Source organism: Ailuropoda melanoleuca, chromosome 16, assembly GCF_002007445.2.
Source record: "Ailuropoda melanoleuca isolate Jingjing chromosome 16, ASM200744v2, whole genome shotgun sequence".
NCBI classification, from domain to species: domain Eukaryota; kingdom Metazoa; phylum Chordata; class Mammalia; order Carnivora; family Ursidae; genus Ailuropoda; species Ailuropoda melanoleuca.
In genome coordinates, this window is record NC_048233.1 from 33172889 (window position 1) to 33196260 (window position 23372).

General features: G+C 35.2%; 1 protein-coding gene across 1 annotated transcript in view; it reads right to left on the minus strand.

The window, feature by feature from the left end:
* The window catches only part of GXYLT1 (glucoside xylosyltransferase 1), a 58109-nt gene that overhangs the window by 23917 nt on the left and 10820 nt on the right, over positions 1–23372 (minus strand). Inside the window, exons 3-5 of the mRNA XM_034646033.1 lie at positions 13957–14128; positions 10712–10837; positions 7560–7811 (exon numbers count right to left, since the gene is read on the minus strand). Coding sequence (XP_034501924.1) covers positions 7560–7811; positions 10712–10837; positions 13957–14128 — 550 coding nt within the window. The remainder of the gene's footprint in view (positions 1–7559; positions 7812–10711; positions 10838–13956; positions 14129–23372) is intronic.

Genomic DNA, 23372 nt, shown 5'->3' on the forward strand with positions numbered 1-23372 from the left:
AAAAAACTGCTAGAACTGACAGAGGAATTCAGCAGTTTTGCAGGATATAATATCAAGGCACAGAAGTCTGTTGCATTTCTATACACAAACAATGAAGCAGCAGAGAGAAAAATCAAGGAATGAATCCCATTTACAAGTGCATCAAAACCCATAAGATACCTAGAAATAAACCTAACCAAAGAGATAAAAGATCTGTACTCTGAACACTACGGGGCACTGATGAAAGAAACTGCGGAAGACACAAAGAAATGGAAACACATTCCAAGCTCATGGACTAGAAAGAACAAGCATTGTTAAAAATGTCTGTACTACCCAAAGCAATCATTTAAAGCAATCCCTATCAAAATGCCACCAGCATTTTTCAGAGCTAGAACAAACAATCCTAAAATTTTTATCGAACCACAAAAGACCCCAAATAGCCAAATGCTGAAAAAGAAAATCAAAGCTGGAGGCATCACAATGCCAGGCTTCAAGCTATACGACAAAGCTCTAGTCATCAAGACAGTAGGGTACTGGCACAGATAACAGACACCTAGATCAATGGAACAGAAGACAGAACCCAGAAATGGACCCTCAATTCTATAGTCAACTAATCTTTGACAGAGCAGGAAAGAACATCCAATGCAAACAGAGAGTCTCTTCAACAAATGATGTTGGGAATGCTGGACAGCCACACGCAGAAGAATGAAACCGACCACTTTCTTACACCATCCAGAAAAATAAATTCAAAATGGATAAAAGACCTAAATGTGAGACAGGAATCCAACAAAATTCTAGAGGCAGCAACCTCTTTGACCTCAGCTGCCACAACTTCTTGCTAGGCATGTCTCCAGCGGCAAGGGAAACAAAAGCAAAAATGAACCACGGGGACTACATCAGGATAAAAAGCTTCTGCACCATGAAGGAAACAATCAAGAAAACCTTTAAAAGGCAACCTATGGAATGGGAGAAGATACTCACAAATGACATATCAGATAAAGGGCTAGTATCCAAAATGTATAAAGAACTTATCAAACTCAACACCCAAAAAACAAATAATCCAGTCAAGAAATGNAAACAAATAATCCAGTCAAGAAATGGGCAGAAGACATGAACAGACATTTCTCCAAAGAAGACATCCAAAAGCCCAACAGACACATGAAAAGATGTTCAACATCACTTGACATCAGGCAAATACAAATCAAAACCACAATGAGACAGCACCTCACACCTGTCAGAATGGCTAAAATTAACAACTCAGGAAACAACAGGTGTTGGCAAAGATGTGAAGAAAGGGAAAGCCCTCTCACACTGTTGGTGGGAATGCACACTGGTACAGCCACTCTGGAAAACAGCATGGAGGTTCCTCAAAAAGTTAAAAATAGAATTACTCTACAATCCAGCAACTGCACTATTAGGTATTTACCCAAAGGATACAAAAAGTGATTCGAAGGGGCACACACCCCCCAATGTTTACAGCAGCAATGGCCACAACACTAAACTATGGAAAGAGCCCAGATGTCCACCGACAGATGAATGAATAAAGAAGATGTGGTATACACACACACAGAGAGAGAGAGAGAGAGAGAGAGAGAGAGAGAGAGAGAGAGAGAGGAATATTACTCAGCCATCAAAAAGAATGAAATCTTGCCATTTGCAATGATTTGGATGGAACTAGAGGGTATTATGCTAGTGAAATAAGTCAGAAAAAGACAAATACCATATGATTTCAGTCATATGTGAAAATTACAAAACAAAACAGATGAACATATTGGAGGGGGGAAAAAGAGAGGGAGACAAACCATAAGAGGCTCTTAACCATAGGGAACAAACTGAAGGTTGCTGGAGGGGAGAGGGATGGAGGGATGGAGTAACTGGGTGATGGACATTTAGGAGGGCACTTGATGTAATGAGCACTAGGTGTTACATCCAACTGATGAATCACTAAATTCTACCCCTGAAAGTAATAATACATTATATGTTAACTAAATTCAATTTAAATAAAAAATTTTGCTAAAAAAAAGAAGCATTACATATAAAAGGAGTTCAGGTTATAGAAAAAAAAATGTTTAAAATAGACAAATGGTCATGGGGTAGGGAAAAACATCCATTCACAAAGTAGAAAACAAATGGCCAGAAATTAACTGAAAATACAGTTTTCCACACTGGTAGTATAAGTCAGGAAAGTATAAGTTAAAATATGAGTTACTTCTAGCCATATAACTACATGCTCATACTAGTACACATGAACAATAAAACCAAATCATCCATTCTCTGCTATCTCATGAGCATTAAAAATGTGACAGACTATGTACTGACATAAAAATCAGTCAATTATATATTTACTAAATAAAAAGGCAAACTGAAGATGTATGAAAGGATTTTATAAGTGCTTATGTACATAGATATCTGTTTCAAAACACATTTTTAATGGGTCTGAAAAATATATAGCGAAGTTTATAATATTTGTGCAAAGAAGTGAAACTGGGAAGAGTGGTATATAAGGGAAGACTTTTCTTTTTATTCTACATACAATGAATTACTTAAATTTTTATAAGCGTGAGTTTGTTTTGCAATTTTTAAAATGTTTTTCAAGTTTATTCATTTAAGTAATCCCAACATGGAGCTTGAACTCACAACCCCAATATCAAAGAGTCACATGCTCCTCTGAGTCAGCCAGGTGCCCCTTGTTTTGTAATTAAAAAAAAAAAAAAAGTAGTTCTAATTTACTAATTTTAGCGGACCTACTACCACAATGTGCACATATTAATTTCATTTTAGAATAATGTATGCTTTTGAAAATACTTATTATCATTATGAGTCTATCTTACATATAAATAGAAAACTGATAGATGGCTATTCATAGCATGATCCAACAGTGCTAGAAACTGGGAACTCATCAATTCCCAAAGATCAGTTACTGCACTAATCTCTGAAAAGTTCTACCCTTGTTATTAGTAAGATGTTCATTGATACTCCGTTCTCATAAGCTATGTATGTAATAGAATAAAAGTCCTCCACATACATTTTGCAAATATGTAAAAATAACCATCATGTCTACTTCACAGACATGGAAATGTTCTCTTCCAACATTTTTTAATAACTCACTAATAGCCCAGTTTCTAAAACTTTCATCTATCCTCTGCCAGTAATTATTAAGTTGCCACTTTATGTCATACCCCATTCTAAATATTCCCAATACAAAGTTGTACAAAACACACATTCTGCCCTCAGTAGGTGGAGAAAACAAAGATTACTTTACAAAGTAATATATGGCAGGATGTGAACAGAGTACAGCAAATATACAAGAAAAGGATTCTCAAGATGCCTTATTTGGGGTGCCTGGCTGGCTTAGTCAGTAGAGCATGTGACTCTTGATCTCAGGGTTGTGGCTTTGAACCCCATGTTGAGTGTACTTAAAAAGTAAATAAAAACAAAAAAAAAATTTTTAAGTGCCTTATTTACATTCTTTGGTTTTCCCTAATAAGTAGAAAAAGGTTAAGAAATATCCTAATAGGGATTCAATACTGCAAATATAATCATAACACAAAATACAAAGCAATAGCTTAACCACTATTCTATCAATATCTACAAAGCATAATGAGAAACAACAAAAAAGTAGAATTTTTACTTGACTTTTAATGTATATAACCATAATACATCAGTTTGGAAATAAACAGTCATGAATGGTAGGGACCGGGTAACAGCAAAGCAAATTAAGAGTTTAAAATATGGCCATTATCTTAAATGGGTAGTCTTATAGCTTTTCATGCAATAAGAACCATGGGGCAACATTCACAGATGTGTAGGCAGCGGTTTAGAAAGTTACCATAAATAATCAGTTATATCACTAGAGCCAGAAACTGTAGAATTAGTAGGAAAAAACAAGGCAATGTTGGCTACAGATACAGTCTGGAAAACAATCAGGAGAAACAGAGAAAAACATATGAAAAAAGGAATCAAAAATAACTTTTACAGAAACATCTTAGCAATCATAAATATAGTAATATTTGAAAACAAAGCAAATCTGTGTTGTTCCCACTGGGCAAGAACAGGATTGTTTTGGAGCACAGGGATAGTAGGTGTGAAGTATATTGCACCTATTGAATTAATGTACAATCATGCCTCTCACAGTCTCCTTCATTAAGTTTATTATACACAGATGAAAACAGAGTTTGAAAGTTTACAAATGATTTTAACTCCCATATCTACAGCTCTAGTTGATTTCTGAACATGCCATGACCCAAAAAAGAAAAAAAAAAAAAAAAGAGAGGAGAAAGAAAATGAAGTATTTAGAGGAGTGACATTTAAATAAGTAAAAGACAATCACAGATTTGAACTACAGAGTTGTAATTTTGAAATGTTTAAAAAATGGTGTTATACTAAATTATCTCTAAGGTTCTTTGCAATAGTAAACTTATCAGAATTCTATGAATTTCAAATGAAGAGTTACTGAGAAGCCATATTATTCCTTAGCAGGTAATCTTACAGCACCATCTTCTGGTACAATATTACTGTGCATAGGTTAACAGAACAAGAGGAACTCATGGTATTATGCCTGTTTTATTTAGTACAACTTTACGGTACATGAAATTTTAAAACTCAAGCTGTATTAACAAATTGGGTAGTTGAAGAAATGTTCACCATTAAGCAAGAGCACAGGTTACACTAACCCTGTTAAAGCATTCACTGTGGGAGACAAAACTGAAATGAAATCAAGATTTCGAAAAGGTTCGGAAAATGAGAAGGCTAAGAACAACAACAACAAAACAAACAAACAAACAAACAAACAAACAAAAAACCAAACTAGGTTTACTAGATGTACAGAAAATAAGAATGATGGCTACAAACAGTCCTAAGACTGAAATGTTGAGGTGTGGGCATGGTTGCAAGCAGTTGTGTTGCCTACACCAAAGATGAATCAAGGAAAAACTCTAAATGAGGCCAAGATTTAAATAAGACACACAAAAAGGAGTAATAAATAATGGTGTAAAGTCTGGTCTACCAGAATCCATAAGGAAAATATCTGACAAATATATATGCATACATATATATACATACTTTCTCATATAAGACATAATATTCCTTAATGTTTAACATAGCCCAACCAGATGTAAAGGGACAAACTGCAAGTCTGTATGGGTATTTCAGAAGTCACTATATTTAGCTAACATTTAAGTGCTTACTATGCGCCATGCTCTGCACCAAGCATTTTCATTTTTCATTTTAATTCCAGTATAATTATCATACGTTATATTAGTTTCAAGCATTCAATATAGCAATTCAGCAATTCTATACATTACTCAGTGCTCATCATAAGTGTGCTCTTTAATCCCCATCACCTATTCCACCCATCTCCCCACCCACCTCCCCTCTGGTAACCATCAGTTTGTTCTCTCTAGTCAAGAGTCTGTTTCTTGGTTTCCTTTTGTTCATTTGTTTCATTTCTTAAATTCCATATATGAGTGAAATCATATGGTATTTGTCTTTCTCTGACTTATTTCACTTAGCATTATACTCTCTAGATCCATCCATGTTATTGCAAATGGCAAGATGCCATTCCTTTTTATGGTTGGGTAATATTCCACTGTGTGTAGGTGTATATGTGTGTATATACACATCTTCTTTATCCATTCATTTATCAACGGACACTTGGGTTGCTTGCTTCCATAGTTTTATGGCTATTGTAAATAATGTTGCAATAAATATAGGGGTTCATCTATCTTTTTGAATTAATGTCTTTGTATTCTTTGGGAAAATATTCAATAGTGGAATCACTGTATCACACTGTAATTCTATTTTTAATTTTTTTGAGGAACATCATACTGTTTTCCATAGTGGCTGCACCAGTTTGCATTCCCACCAACACTGGACAAGGGTTCCTTTTCTCCACATCCTCACCAACACTTGTTCCTTGTATTTTTGATTTTAGCCATTCTGACAGGTATGAAGTGGTATTGCTGTAGTTTTGATTTGCATTTCCCTGATAACGAGTGATGCTGAGCATCTTTTCATGTGTCTGTTGGCCATCTGGGTATCTTCTTTGGAATAATATCTGTTTATGTCTTCTGCCCATTTTTTATTTGTATTATTTGTTTTTTGGGGGTTGAGTTGTATAAGCTTTTTATGTATTTTGGACACTAACCCTTTATGTATGTATGTATGTATGTGTGTATTTTGGATACTAACCCTTTATTATATATGTCATTTGCAAATATCTTCTCCCATTCAGTAGGTTGTCTTTTAGTTTTGTTGATGGTTTCCTTTGTGTGCAGAAGCTTTTTATTTTGATGTAGTCCCAATAGTTTATTTTTGCTTTTGTCTTCCTTGCTTCAGGAGACTTATCCAGAAAAATGTTGCTACGGCTGATGTCAGAAATTACTGCCTGTGCTCTCTTCTAGGATTTTTATGGTTTCAGGTCTCCCATTTAGATCTTTAATCCATTTTGAGTTTATTTTTGTGTATAGTGTGAGAAAGTGGTCCAGCTTTCCCAGCACCATTTGTTGAAGAAATGTACTAAGTATTTCAAAAGAATCTTCTTTAAACTGACAACCTACATAAGTCCATTTATTATCTATTTTTCAGTTGAGAGAATTGACATTTAAAGTTAACCAGCTAGTGGTTAAATAAATGCACAGGTGTCAAGGTTAAACATAAAGACAGTTTGACTCCAGTGCCCACAAACTACAATGACATAAAACTCATCAACATAAAATTGGTAAACCATACAACATACTCCTATATTCAGAATGGACAGAGAATCTAAATAGGCTAATTTGAGAGATAAGAAACAAGCAATTTTTAAAAAAGATTTGACCCCACAATTTGAGAGATAAGAAACAAGCAATTTTTAAAAAAGATTTATCTATTTGAGAGTGGGAAAGGGGGAGGGAGCACACAGTGGGAGGGAGGGGCAGAGGGAAAGGGAGAAGCAGGTTCCCCGCTGAGCAGGGAACCCAACACAGGGCTGGATCCCAAGACACCAAGATCATGACCTGAGCTGAAGGCAGATGCTTAACCGACTGAGCCACCCAGGCGCCCCAAGAATTTTTTTTTTTAAATTAACTTCCGATAGCCCAAAACAGCTCACATTTATAATGTGTTAGTCACTGTTCTAATTCAATCCTTAAATCCTATGGTGTAAGGAATGTCATCTACCATCCTCATCTCACAGACGAAACAACTGAAGCCCAGAGATGTTCAAAACTCACTCAAGGCCCTAGAGTTTTAAACCTGGCCTCCAGAGCCTTAAGCTCTTCATATCTCTGTGTCACTCCCAAGATGTTTTACAGTTGCACAACTACAGAATGACAACCATTACCTAGAGTAACAATCTAGAAAGATGACATTCACTACTTAATGCATTGTTATTTTACTTCACTGTAAGGACATCTGGCTTAATCTACTATAGCTCCAATAAACAGAATACTAAGGACACACTTTCCTTCAATTATTCTAAATAAGTGGGAAAATTCGGAATTTAAGCTAGTTCTTAATAAAACAAAACTAAGTTGGAAACCAAACAATTTGTGGAAGGAAAATAGAAAACTGTTAACCAACTACCTGTATCAGTGACTTACCTTGAAATACTTCCTTCTCATTCTAGTCATGTTCATCAACATAACTCCAGAGTTTACTCCAGTTTTTCCATAATATGGATGTCTGGCAAAGCGATTATACCAGCCTATTCGAGGCTCTTCATGTTCTGGCGCCATTGCAGCAATTTGTGTGGAATTAAATTTCTTTAGTAAAGACCAAATATCATCAACAGGCCGTAAAAAAAGGATGTCAGTATCGACGTACAATAATGAGTCAACTTCTTTCAGGATTAACTATGAGAAGAGATATTTGAAACATTAATTATAATTCTATTTATTTAATATAAAACATAAAAGCTTTAGTTATAAAAGAAATACCTATAAGACAAGCTAATTTACATTAATTTTTTAAAGTGATCTTTCCTAAATCTGTCATTTTTTATAACAGTATATATAGAGATACTATGCTAATCTTTATATTAACTTTCAGAGAACAAAAGCTATAAAAACAAATCAGAACAAAAAGTTAACTACTAACAACTGGAGAAATAAATAAAATAAAAGCAATATTCTCAAAGATTAGGGAGAGAATGTTTTTCATAATGGAAAATAACATTAACTTAGCTGAATTTATATCCTGTGTCTTAATTTCCTAAAACAAATACAGAAATAAACCAATACAAATGAAGATCTTCTGAATTAGTTCCTTTGGCCTATAACACTAATGGTGGGCACCTTTTTTTACCATTTTGGTCTCAACTAGTAATTGAGTAATTCCAAAACTGGAACTAGTAACTGAGTAATTCCAGACCACCTAGCTCTGGAATCCATGCTGTTTTATTTTTGTGTTGTCTTCCAACAAATCAAAGTAAATGTGCACATACTTAGCGAGGTGTCTTGAAAGAAGGACTGGCTACATTACTTTCTGAGAGATGCTAAATGTGTCTTCTACAGGGATTTTTCAAGGAAAACTTTTTATTTGTGTCTTACCCATAAAATTTAGAATCCAACTCCTGCAAATTTAAATTTACTACATGTATCAGCGTATCAGTAGAACTCAACTATTAGATTAACCTAAATCTTTTTAGGTAAGAATACAAAGAGCAGAGTTTGGTCCTTGTTCTGCTCCTTTTCAAAACTGTTGCCTCATCCTTCTGCTAAGGTTAAGCCATCACCTTAATGAACAGATACAAAGCTGCAATTGCCCATTCTCCTCACCAGCTGATTTAATAACAAGTTGGGGAAAAAAGTGTGGTTTGACTAGAGCCTGAGTAGGGAAGACTGACTTGTTCAAAGACCCCAGTGAAAGGGTATTTGTATACATCTGTATGTCTATCTCTCTTCTGGGGGAAGAAGAGTACAGGGCATTGTTTTTTTATCAACATGATGTTTCTGTACCATGAAATAATGTGTGTTTAGAGGTTACTATATTGTTAGCTGACTTGGAAAACACTGTTCACTGTTGGGAGCACTGTCAACTGGAGATCAGACATAATGTTAAATAATAACCATGGCAGCATTCTTTCTATGGTCCCTTTCGGAGGAAGGAGTTGGTAGAGCTTACAGTAGTTGTTTTCATCAATCTATTTCAAAGAACAGAAACTCAGTTAAAAAAAAAAAAAAACCCTTAGAAAAATAAAGCATCAATTTAGTTAAATCTTGTTGAAAAGATGCAGAACAGTGAAATAGGACAATCTGACAGGTTTCAAGTATTTTATTTCAGTGTTTCGAATTCCATTTAGAAATTTAACCAGATTATATTATTAAATGATCTGGAAAATTTCCTATCACAACACCAACAATTATACTGGTTAATAATGCAGAACAAAATGAAAGAGAAATGACAGTAACCTTAGGCTTCTATCATGTATTGTTTTTTCAGTAATATACTTGTTTATTGAATGTCATATTGTACTTGTTTAATCCCTGTCTCCCACATCAGACAATAAGCTCTATGAAAACAAGAAACACATCTGTTCCATTCCTTCCTATATAGAACTTCAGTACAGATTCTGGAGCTGATTCAACATAAAAATTTTGTTTTAAACTTATAAAGTCTACATGAAATACCTAAAACTTGTTGCGCTTTTTTGTTTTTCTATCTTAATCCCTTATTTTTGTGCCTCTTACAATGGAAGCAGAGACTGAGAAAGATCCTAAGATCCAAATTTTTTATGCATGGCAACAAAGTTACTGGTTAGGCAGACTCAGTGATCAAAATTATAACTTTAAATCTTACTGATGATCTGGATTCAGTAAATTATATCTTAATATGCTAAGAATTGCTTTGCTCCACTTAAGAATAATATAACTAAAGTTTCTTCCCCCATAATTCATACACTTTCCACAAACTTGTGAGCTTCTTAAATTCAGTATTTCTACTACCATAGATGTGGATGAGATCAACTCAAAATGAAGAGGTAAACTTGCTTCTGAATATTTTTAGATTTAAAAAAAAATGATCTGGGGCGCCTGAGTGGCTCAGTAGGTTAAGCATCTGCCTTCGGTTTAGGTCAGGATCCCAGGGTCCTGGGATCAAGCCCCACATCCGGCACCCTGTTCAGTGGGGAGCCTGCTTCTCCCTCTCCCTCTCCCTCTGCCTGTAGCTCCCCCTGCTTGTGCTGTCAAATAAATATTTAAAAAAAAAAAAATGATCGGCATTTATCACCAGAGAACACCACCAAAAAATAGTTCCACTGAATAAATGGTTCCCATTTCCCTTTGAGTTCACATGCTTTAAATTTGTGTCTGTGTTAAAATATAATCTGGAAAGGGTAACATGGCTTGGTATAAGACAGAAATGGCTATTTAATGATACAATCTACTTCACTCCCCAAATTATAAATGCAGTGAGCAACAAGAAGGTGATATTGCCACTGCACTTCTGCGGGCAACAGGTCTGGCTCCAGTAAGATCGGATGATCTCTATTCCTTCTTAGAAATAAAACAGTTTACAGCACCTGAATAAATTAAAATGTAAGAAATAATATTTCCACAGAAATTACTTATATTTTTCATTTTTAACAAATGTTTTCTTTGTAGCTTTTATTTGTTCCATTGGATTTTTTTACTAATGTTCCAAGGGAAAATCTACATGTGTATGTTTATTTAACTCATTTATATGTATCTCTTCATTAACTCGTGTGTAAAAGCAAAATAAGGAAAAAAAAAAAAAAACTCAAGAAAAAACTTACTGGCAAGAATAATCTCTGGGAAGCACATGGTTTAAAAAGCTTTTTCCACTCCGCTGCATTTTCACTTGGAAAAGTTATTGGGTATAATGAATAATTAAATGTCTGCAGAAATGACCAGCTATCAAGCTAAAAAAATAAAAGAAAAAGCCTTAGTTTAGATTATTTCACTTTCCATTTTCTTTGTAAAATCATAAACCAATAGATTATTTTAAAAAGCTAAAAATTAGGATATATTATGCTGTACACAGTTAAGAGAAACTCAGATTCTTCTTTCCCACCATTTGTTTTCATTCATAATCTTAAAATCATAGTAATATTCCAGAAAGACTCCACCATAGAGATCAGAGGCACAATGAAAGTTCACCATCAAAAAATGAGAAAGTTGACAGCCTTGCATGTTGTCCATCTACTTCACCGTTACCTGATGTACAAATCCTACGAATTCCTAAACAGATTCAACTCAAAAAAATTAAGCCATAGTTTTATTACCAAAGTATATATAATAGTATCTATTATACACTTAAAGTCAGACCAATATGAAACTGGTCAGAAAATATTTGTCCATGTATTTTTAATACACGTGGATATTCCTGATAATAAAATACACTGATAAACACATATCAATGCCAATTTTTGAAAAAAATCATTATAAAAAGCAAAAAGATCTGAAAATCTATAATGAACATGTTTAGTTTTCATACATTTCAAGACACTAAATTGTTTCAAATTCAGTTTAAATATTATCTCTCAACAGAATTGTCAATTCTAGTTTCCTACAGAGCATTCACAATATACAGGGGGATGGGGCACCTGGGTGGCTCAGTCAGTTAAGCGTCCGACTCTTAATTTGGCTCAGGTCACGATCTCAGGGCAATGAGATCAAGCCCCACGTTGGGCTCTGTGCTGCATACAGAGTTTGCTTTAGATTCTCTCTCTCACTCTCCCTTTGCCCCTGCCCACCAGTTTGCAATCACTCTCTAAATAAATAAATAAAATAAAAATTAAAAATAAATTAGTAATATAAAAATTAAAAAATAATAAACTATTTTTAAAAACAATACATAGGGAAGAAAAACTAAGTAGTTTATGTAATAGGCTGAAGATGCTCTTTTTTAATTATGACTGTGTTCAAGTAATTTTTAAAAACATTAATGCCTTCCAACATAGTTTAAGGGAATATTTTTAACTCCACCATTCTGCTTTGATGTCTCTATAAATTGGTTTAAAACACTAGCATTTTATTTTCCCTGCACAACTTATAAATCACTTAAAGATACTTTCAATATCAACTTCAAAAGGAAAGCTTAGTCATTTTTTCCTTAACATTCTAATATTTAGTCACCTTTTTTGCAGTAAAAGCATGTTCTACTAGTATTTGATACTTTCATCAAAAACAAAACCAAACATTCTCAGAATTGACTGTAATAGTTAAAAACGAAGTTTAAAAATACAGTATATATTGGGACACCTGGGTGGCTCAGTCAGTTGGGCATCTGACTCTTGGTTTCAGCTTGGGTCGTGATCTCATGGGTTGTGGGGCTGAGCCCCTCAACAGGCTCCGCACTCAGCTGGGAGTCTGCTTGAGGATTCTCTCTGCCCCACCCCACTCAAATAACTAAATAAATACATCTTTTTTTAAAAATACAGTATATATTATGCAAGCAATCCCTCAGCCAGATTTGAACAAAACACTGAGGCTGCATATAAGATGAAACAATTATTTCATTTTTTAATTACACTTCAAAAGGTTTCCACAGTTCCATAGCAATCTGTTGCTATTCTCTGAACTATTAAGATAAGAGTAATTCCTCGGTTAATATTTTAGAAAACAATCCAGACAAAGAGATCAAGATCACAATAGCACATATCAAAAATACAGAGACCAGAGCATCTGGCTGGCTTAGTTGGTGCAGCATGCGACTCTTGATCTCAGGGTTTAAGTTTGAGCCCCATGTTGGGTATAGTGATTACTTAAAAATAAAACCTTTAAAAAAAAATACGGACGCTAGAAATATTTTAGAACAGTAAGTCAAGTTTTATACCTCTTGGAATCAAAGGTTTTGTTAGAAAACTAAAAGACTTGAGGTCACAGGTAGTATTTTTCACTCAATATTTTGAACTACTTTAACTTAAGAAAACATCAAATACATGTTTTTCTACATAGGGACTATGTTCTACATGTTTCCTACACATAAGCCAAGCACAAAAACCAAATCAGTTTGAAAACTTAATTTAGTACATAGAGAGATAAACAGAGATAGTGGGGAGGAGAGTAATCACAATTATCGTCTTTATCACTGTCTCAGAACACAAGGTAGTGAGATTTCAGGTGAATTTTCTTTTTCTTATACGTTCTTACCCCGTATCTATCTGTTCTACTCTTCTTGCATAGTAATATATATATATATATATTTTTTTAAGGAGGTTATATGGCTGTCCTGATTAAAGAGTATATTTTTAACCCTCACAACAGCTATAACGCTATGGTTACATGACTAAGTTCCCAGGCCAATGAGATACTGGCAAGAATGTCATATGCAATTTCTGAAAAATATTCATAGTGGGTAGGAAGGGATTGGCCTTCTTCACTCTTTTCCCCTTGTGTTGGTTAAAATATGAGTGTGAGGGCTGAAGAGTGAGTAGCCATCTTGGACCATGAATGAGAAGTCTTATGTTAAAATGGCTCAGCCACAAGACAGAAACCAGAGTCCCTGAAGACATGGAGCTACCATTTACCACAGACTGCCTACTCTCGTGTAAGAGAGAAATAAACTTCTATCTTGTTTAAGCCACTGCCAATATAGCCAAACTGATTGTAACTAATACAAAACCAAAAGAACTTTCTTATCAAAACAAAAAGCCACTTCCTTCCATATTGTCAGTCAAGAGCTCCCACCCCTGAAAACAGAATTAAAATCTTTGCGCACACTTTGTTTGAGGCACTCCCAAGCCAAGGACGGGAATAAAATTAAGTCATAGGACTTTCAGGTCAAATCATCCTGGAGCTATAGCCAGTGAAATAAAACCTCCATGCTTGGCAAAGGACTTTAAGCAACCTACTTCTTTTCAAAACCAAACCTTCCTCTTACACCCTAGATCTCAACTCTTAGATGGAATGGCAGCCCAACTCTAGGTGGGCAGTTACTGAGTAAATATTTTTGTTCAATGAAGGAATAAAACAACATTCTATGACTATACCATTAAATATTCACCTCTACAGTCTTAACAAAGTCTCAAATACTTACTATGCCTTTAAAACTATCATGTAGTTGATCTTCAGCAAAAATATGGAACTGAAGAGGTCTGATGCTGAAAATGATAGCTGACTTCAACATGGTTACAGTTTCTTCCAGTCTTTCACCACAGGCAACCACAGCGAGGTGCATTCTCTGAATGGGCTGCACATTCAGACTATACCTAATAGAAAAGAAAAATCATATTTTCCAACAGTTTTAGTACAGGGTAACATGTTAACAACATGGTATTTTGACCATGTTCAAAAACTGAAGTTCAAAGCAAAGAAATATCAAATTACAAAACAGTACAATGTTGAATCAATTATATATTTCTATATCCTCAACCAGACTTTCTCAGCCAATGTTTCTCACTAGGAACCAAAAAAAAATTACTACTTTCTCAATTCTCCCAAGAATAGCACGTAAGTAGCACCATTCTGCACAGGAAAAAAGTTAATTCATTACCAGACTGGATACATTAGGGCTTCTCTCCAGGAACTCCCCAAATAACAAAGGGAGCATCACCAATTGAAGGTCTTCCATTCAATTATTTTTTAGCTTTTTTATTTAAAAAAATCTCAAAAACATATTGAAGTAGAGAAAATACAATAAATCCCCGTGTACCCATCTCCTAACTGCTATAACCATCCAAAGATATTATTTCATCAAAAACCCTCTCTACATCCCCTTCACTAACCAACAGATCATTATGAAGCAAACCCAGACACAAATTCATCCATAAATATTTCAGTATTATACCCATTCTTCAACCATACTAATTATAGGAAAAAGTTTCCTTCATATAACTTTTTTCACCAATAAACATTCAGTTGATTCACCAAGTAATCAGTGAAAAGTAAAAATTTCTGAGGTGTTCTAAAACATACTAGTTAAACATCAGTATGGGATTTTGGAAGGAAAGATTCCCTAAACCCAAGTTATTGGCTTAGACTATGTCAGACCCTACTTCTAATACAGAGTAGCAGTGCAGAGCACTGGGCCTAAGGAAACTTTCAAAACTCTTGCATCTTAATAGTGAACTAATAATAATTCATTAGCATATAAAGAACAGAATTATGTGTGACTACATTGTTATTAAACAAAATGACCTACTTATAATATTAAATTCAGATCTCACCTGTAATTATGGCATAAAATAATCGTTTTGGAACTGACAGCTAAAGGAATAGAAGAATGGAAGACAACATAAAACAAAACTAATAACACGTTAAGGTATTATAAAGTACACACATTCTAAACTAAAAACAAAGTTTGACTTTAACTCAATTCTTGCTTACAGAGATCCTTTCTGTAAAATGTATAATGGTTAGAAATTATATTATTTAACTGTAACAGTTGTATGTATACATTACTGATATTTGCAACAGTGGAAATGAGTAATTAATCATTTTCCTTATATTTGCAAGTTAAAGTCAACTGTAGTTATATTCCTTAACATAGGACTTCGGAATCTTGAGTATTCACACGTCCATAGGTTAAAGTGAAACAGAAACTATTTCCTGGGGAAAATCTTGTTCTTGGTCATGGGTAGTCCCTCAACTAACCAGGATATCAGAAAATATAATTATACTAAGGAATAACATTAAATACAAACAATTGACTATATAAAACATACCTGAATGCCAAATTCATACATCTTAATGTTTTAACATTAAACGTGTAATTATTTTATAATAATAGGATATAAAAAATCAAGTCTGAATATATATAATGTGTTCCCGCTTTTACTGTGGATCTATCCCTTCCTATTAACGAGTCTGTTTTGCTATGAGCCTGGAGATAATATTAAGATAGCTGTCTGAAACTGATGCTTTTCTGGTCTGACTGGGTTCCTAAGGCCTGAAAACAGGTTCACTTCTTGAACATGGGACATTTCTCACTTATGTGAGTACTGGTAACTGTCAGCCTTCAGCAGGGGAGCTGAAAAGCCCCTGAGCCCAAATACTTATCTTCTAAAAAACACAGGGATCATTTCCTCCCTGATCCCTCTACTGGAAGGATGAAACTTAAATTCAATACCCTGGTAACTAACCCTTTCTTCAGGCTAATGGGCCAATGATTCTATAAACGAGGTTCTTTGAAACAATCAAACTGTTTTTAAGAAAAAGAAACCTCCCCCAGATAATTCATAAAGTTAAATATTATTACACCACTTTGTTAATGGTATTGAATGATGAAGTCACATATAAAGTGCTATTCTTGCAAGAAGCATTATTTACTATATCAGAAATGGTGGTGATATCTCATTCTTCATCAAGGTTATCATTAAGATACAATACTTTGTCTTTAAAATTTATATTAATCTCCCAGGAATAAATTTTATGAATAGTTTGAAGTAGGGAACAATTGCCTAATTTTGCACATGGCTATCCAACTGTGCAAACATCATTTGTTTCAGAGTTAACACAGTTTATCCTTTCCCCACCCACTTGCTGTGCCACTTCCTTCACATAGATGGTGTTAGCAATAGCTTAAGTCTTGTTAAAGCTCTGTTCTTTTCCACTGACAGCAATTAAAAAGAAGTAGTACCTCCCTCCCTTGGCAGCACCCTCTATCTGTTCCCCTCTTTTCTGTTGAGGCCCTCAGTTTATAACACTGAAACCCTATCTGAGGGGAGACTATCCACGCCCTCTATACCTAGAGCAAGGTGATACGCACTTGGTTCATCACAAAGGAGTGGAAGCCACAGTGATAAAAGCAAAAGAAAGACAAGGCAATCAAGACACACAATTTCACAGAGCTCTAAATTATCTCATCTTTCAGGTAAATGCCTCCACACCAAGACTTTAGAATTGGCAATAGGCTTGGATTGCTTAACTAGATCCTGCCTCAAAGCTAAAAGCCCAGAGATTTAAAAAGTAAGCCACGATGTGCTGTTTTGCACAGAATTCTCTACACACAAAGACAAGTATCATAAAACCTTCTTAAGAAATAAGTGAAATTGTTCTTCAGAGTTAAAAAAAAAAAAATCCCTCTAAAATCAGTACCAGGTCTGACTCCTCCCAGGCATTTCAGCAAGACTTGTTTTAGACACACTGCCAGCTCCTTCTACCAATTTCTATGGAAGGAGTATTATCAACTACATTGCATTTGCTTTTGGTTATATGTCCCTTTTTAGCAAAAGCATTATATACAGTACAGACTCTAACACCTAAAATGATAAAACAAACCATACTTTAAAGGTGTCACTGCCTACCACCTTGTCCCTAGACCTCAAGAACAGGAAATAATTACAACTCAAAAAAATCTAAAGTAATCTTCCACCACTAGAGGAAGGAATAACTAAAACCTTCTAATAAGATATAGGGAAGCAGCCATTCAAGTAATTTTGGTCCCAAAATTATATAAATCTTGAATGATATAATCTTGCCCATAAAAATGTGCTATATTTTAATCACAGCGTGAATAAGAGAAAAGTTCCAATGGATTTAAAGAAATATTTTCCAAAAAGTCATTTTTAAGTCAAACCTATTTTTCTACAGATATATGACTAGAAGGAATTCTACAGATAATTCAAAGGTAATACCTGAGTGCTTCCAAGGCTAAATATGGCATAACCTGAGATCAATAGGAATTATGACAGTAATGAATGCTAACATATAAAAGACAATGAATCCGTAAGTCTAAAAAGATACTAAATAAAGGGGCTGGGGGAAAGGGGAAAACCCTTCTTTAAAAACAAATATCAGCCAATAATGTAGAAGGAAAGACAGAATTACAAAAATCGCTATTTTGCAATCACCACCGTAACCGTTGATTTCAACAAGAATAATGAATGCTACAACCAGAGAGTATCAAGGTGTCATCCCCACACATTACAAAGGGGATAAAGGTAGTGTTATATACAGAAATGTGATATCACCACCTGAACCACGTGATCAAAGTTAACCAGTGTTAAACGTATGACAGAACCTTCCTGAGAGCATGCCCAAAGAAGAGCACAGTACCACCTATGCAGTATTCCTGACCAAAATCCGGAGTCTAATAATGGAAAGACAGGCAAATCCAAATAAAGGAACATTCTGCAAAAACAAACAAAAATATCATGTCATGAAAGATACCACAACAACCCCACAACCCCCGCAAAAAAAGTCTGAGGAACTGTTCTACAGGGAAGGAGACTAAGTAGATCTCACAGCTGAATGTATTGTATGATCCTTGACTGGGTCCTGAAGGGGGAGGGGAGTAATGTAAAGTTCATTAAAAGAAAACTAAGGAAATATGAACATATATTCTGCCAGTGTTAAATAACTCTGACAGTTTTATTATGATTATATTGGAGAATGTTTCTGTTGTGAGGTGATACATGCTGAATATTTAGACATATATCATAATGACTGCAGCTATCTCTCAGATGATTCAGCCAAAAAGAGAAAGTGGCAAAACATTCATAATAGGTCAATACCTAGTGAACAGCAGGTAGTGAGTGTGCTCACTATCCTAGTCTTGTAACCTCTGCAGATTTGAAACTTACCAAAGCAAAAAGTTCAGAGGGGAAATCAGAAAAAAAAAATTAATACTTAAGAGTATTTTAGACAATAAATTCTAATACAAACATTGTTAACAGATTTCTAAAACTTAGGAATAGACTTAAGTAACATTTCTGCTATGAAGGAATCATAATAATGTGTCTTCTTTTTCTATTTAGACAGCACAAAAAGCTTTCAGGGTGTTCTTTCAGCCTAGTGTTCTCTTTATAAAAGAAAACAATGTTTAATAATATTTAGGCCAAGAATTAGCATTATAATGACATATGCAAAGTCAAACCAAATTAAATTTCTGATAACAATTACCTCAACTAAAAAGTAACTGCTATGAACCATCTTTAAAAACTTGCAGTTAAACAAAATGGAAAACTATGTTCAGAAACATTAATAGCAATTTCCTTACTGTATAGCTTAAAAACAAAATGTTTTACTTCTATTAAAAAAAAAGTGTTGAATTATCATACTAGGTAAGAAACAAAAAACTACTTCAAAGAGTTGTATATGGGCACCTGGGTGGCTCAGTCAGTTGGGAGCCTGCCTTCGGCTCAGGTCATGATCCCAGGATCCTGGGATCGAGCCTCGAGTTGGGCTCTTTAATCAGTGGGAGCCTGCTTCTCCCTCTCCCTGCCACTGCCCCTTCTTGTACTCTCTGTCAAATGAATGAATAAAATCTTTAAAAAACAAAAATAAAAAAAATAAATACTTGTATATAAGCACTTCTGAAACAAAACACAATACTTCCACCACTAGAGGAAGGAATAACTAAAACCTTCTAATAAGATATAGGGAAGCAGCCATTCAAGTAATTTTGGTCCCAAAATGATATAAATCTTGAATTATATAATCTTGTCCGTAAAAAATGTGCTATATTTTAATCACAGCGTGAATAAGAGAAAAGTCCCAATGGATTTAAAGAAATATTTTCCAAAAAGTCCAAAGACCAAATATTTTCCAAAAGACCCAAAATCTTCAGGGTCTTACATATAGCATAAAAAAGAAAATCTAAAAACTTAACACAGAATGTAAGTACTAATTGCTAAAAAATATTTTTAAATAATCTGTAGAAATATAGCTCTAAAAACTAGCAGGGGCCACTCAAAGTAATACACATAACATTAAATTCACCTAGAACTACAGATGCCATAAACCGAAAATAAATTCCCATCATAAATATTAAATATTTTAAAACCTCAAGTTGCAAAAAATTAGTACATTAAGAGAGAATTTTTAAATAATAATACTAAAATTAAGAGATTGCTTAGAGGCACCTAGCTGGTTCAGTCAGTAAGCATGCAACTCTTGATCTTGGAGTTGTGAGTTCAAGCCCCATGTTGGGCCTAGAGCTTATTTAAAAAAAACAAAAAACAAAAAAAACCAGCAAGAGATTGCTTAATAAGTAAAACAAAAAATGAAACTAGGAAGATACCTGTAATCAATGGCAAACACAGAATATATTATATTAAGAGATCATAAAATAAGCATTAAAACCTCAAGAGGTAAATATCAATACAGAAAATATATAGAACAAAAGATTAAGAAGCTCAAGAAATGTAGAAATACATTCAGCAAATAATCAACAAAACTATAAATCAGTAGTACTCTACCATTTTACTCTAACAAATGCTAAAATTATAATTCCCAACAATGCTAAGGTCATTGTAACACCTATACATTCACACAATGCTGGTGCAGACTTAAATCCGTATCATTTTTAGAACTCAACTTAGTAATACAATTCATTCTCTTTAATGAATATTTGAACTTCTTTCATATGCTACACACTGGGGATAAGCAAGAAAGCCACAATCCTGACCGCATACAATTTACAGCCAATTGCAAAAAGATGGAATTTTAAAAGATTTAATGGGAAAGCATGGTAACCACTTCAGTAGAAAAAAAAAAAAGATTGTTAAGGAAGCTCACTATACAAACATCAAAAGTAGTCTGGAAGTGCTGGGGAAAATCATTAGTGATTTACTGGTTGCCAAGCACCTTGCTCGGCAAGGGGCTTGAATGATGAACAACACATGGTTATCTATCTGCAAAGCCAACAGTCTGGAAGATTCACAGCCACAATAGATGAGTAAGTACAGTGACAAAGAGGATACTGAGAAGGAAGAAGCAGTGGTAAGGAAGGGAAATCACTGGATAAGAAGTGACGAGCACAATAACTAAGGGAATAGGAAGCAAGAGGCTATCAGGAGCAACAGTATAATAGGAGCTGGGGAGAAGAGTCACTGCGGACCGACATGAAGAAAGTCGGTCATAAACCAGGACACAAAACACAGATGAGGGAAGGTGTGAGAAGCCACATCATGAACTCAAGTTTAAACAAGAGAATCTACAGCATCTAAATCAGCAAGGTAAAAAATGACCAAAATGCAGCTGGAAACACAGTTCTAGAGCTCAGAAAAGAGCTCTGGAATAGAGGTATCAGTTAAAAAGATTATCCCAGGAGCACCTGGGTGGTTCAGTAGGTTAAGCGTCTGCCTTTGGCTTAGGTCATGATCCCAGGGTCCTGGGACTGAGTCCTGTGTCGGGCTCCCTACTGTGCAGGAAACCTGCTTCTCCCTCTCCCTCTGCCACTCCCCCTGCTTGTGCCCGTTCTTTCCCTCTCTCTCAAATAAGTAAAATCTTAAAAAAAAAACAAAAACCCAAAATGAATGAATGAATGGAAAAAAGATTATCCTGTGACTATCCAGGGAGTGCGGAGAGAAAAGAACAGGGTCCTAAGGAACATTAATATCCAGGAGTCGGGACAGGGAGAGGGGTCCAGAAGCAGAGAGATCAAGTAGCTGAGACCCTGGTCTTAAGAGCCAGAGACTGACAGAGTTGAAAGAAAGAGGAAGTGGTAACCAGTGTCAAAGGGACCAAAAAAAGTGAGATTGGGCCCCAAAAGAACAATTCAGAGGTCAGAGGTGACTTCACAGTAGGAGAGGGGGGTTAGTCAGAGAGCCAGCGCTGCTCAGGCAGGTTGAGGAGGAAAGGTCTTTTGTTGTTGTTTAAGGGCCTAAAGTCAGTAGATACTCTTAGAAGTCTTGCTGGTAAAGAGAAACAGAGTAAACAAAGAACGCTTGAAGGAAAAAAGGGTTGAGTGCAAGCTGTTGTAGAAATTTTGTGTTTGGTTTTGTTTCAAGAACAGAAAAAAAAGGAGAGGTGTGAGGATTCTGAAAAGCTGCTGGGACGCAAAGACTGGTCAGGAAATGACTTAGTAAATGCAGATACAAATTACTAAAAGCTGACGCACATCAAAAGCAGTTTTTCTTTTCTATGTTATTTTATGTTCACTGTGTACATTAATTGGGAGGAAATAATCCCCCAGATAAGCTTTGATCAAAATAAAAGTCACACGTTATAAAGAATTCCAACTGGGAAAGCTGGGGCAGGCCTGGGAGGAAAACAGTGCCAGCTAAGGGCCCACTGGTGCCTGGCAAAATGTGGACTTAAGGTTGTTAATAATTGTGAATTTCAAAGCAGCTTTACCAGGTGGGCAGACAAGCTCTTACAGTTAAGCAAAACTGAGGTGCTACTTAGAGTTAATACTGTAAGGTAGCGTGAGAATGATATGGCAATTGTATGGCATCCTGGCTTGTCTCCATGTTCCACCAGAGTAAACATGAGGGATCCTAAGTTCTAAGAAAGAAACTAAACTTGAGAGATTTTACATAATGATTTGATACATTTAAGAAAATGGTTACAGATATATACTGTGGATTTAACATTACAAGTAGAGAGTGTAAACGGAAAGTTTAACTTTTAAAATCTCAAATTTAGAAAAGTAACTAGCACAAGAGTTTACAACATTATGTATCCATCCATCCACATGTAATTCTTTCCAAGGAATACTTGGAAACATTAGGAAAATAATGAGCTGGAGAAGCCAAAACAAGAGAAATAATAAGCAGGGGCTCCAGGATTCAAACTAGATCAACTTCCCTGGGGTATGCTTGCACTCAGTAGAGAGGGAGGGAAGATTATTACTCATGTTGTAACTTACAAAAGGACCTGAGTTGTATAAATCAGGGTATACAGTTTTCAAGCTTACCCAGCTTTCAGAGTGAGTAGATTTATGTCACAAGGCTGGAAATAGCAAAGTGGTGGCTGTTAATACTCTATTCATCAGCAATCTTTCATAAGAATGAAAAATACAGAGCTCCAATTCTCCAAATTTAAGAACAAGCTGAAGGATAACATTATCTTCAAAAACTTATTTTTTAGAAGTTTGAATAATCTGATTTAACTAGCTCGTATTAAAATTTCAATCACCCAATTTTTTCCATAGCAATTAGATATAATAACGGATTTCAGTTATTCTTTCCCAGTTGTTCATGGAATGTATAATGTATCAGGAATACAAGAACATAAAAATATATACTACTAATATATATAAAGAATGTAGTTCTTCCCACCTAAAATGCTTTACCTCCTGTTCTTGAGCCTAATTTCCATGTTCTTCATGCAGTCACTCCCACCAGGAAGCCTTCCCTGATGCCTTAAGATGATCCCACCTTAAGATGACTCACTTGTTTTTCCCATCATCACAGCTATAACTTGTCACCCTCTCTCTTTATCTCAGGTTTACTAGTGTGAAGCTCCTCCAGAATGCAAGCCCCAAAAGGATGGAGCCACATTAACTAGACTCAGAGTCGGGTTCTAAGCCCCTGGCACTGTGCCCAGCAAATAGAATAAGTAGAATTAAAATTTAAATTAATCATAAAGACAGTAAAAATAGGTGGCTCTCAAAGAAATTTTACTCTTAGGAAGGGCATTTCAGGCTATTGCCTCAGTATCCCCTACCACTATGTCATGGAGACGGTCTGATAGCCCATTCCTATCAACACTTCTTTCACTGAAGGTGAGAGCAGAATCCAAGGCCTTCATTATCCAGAGCCATGCACAAAGCCAAACTACTGAACA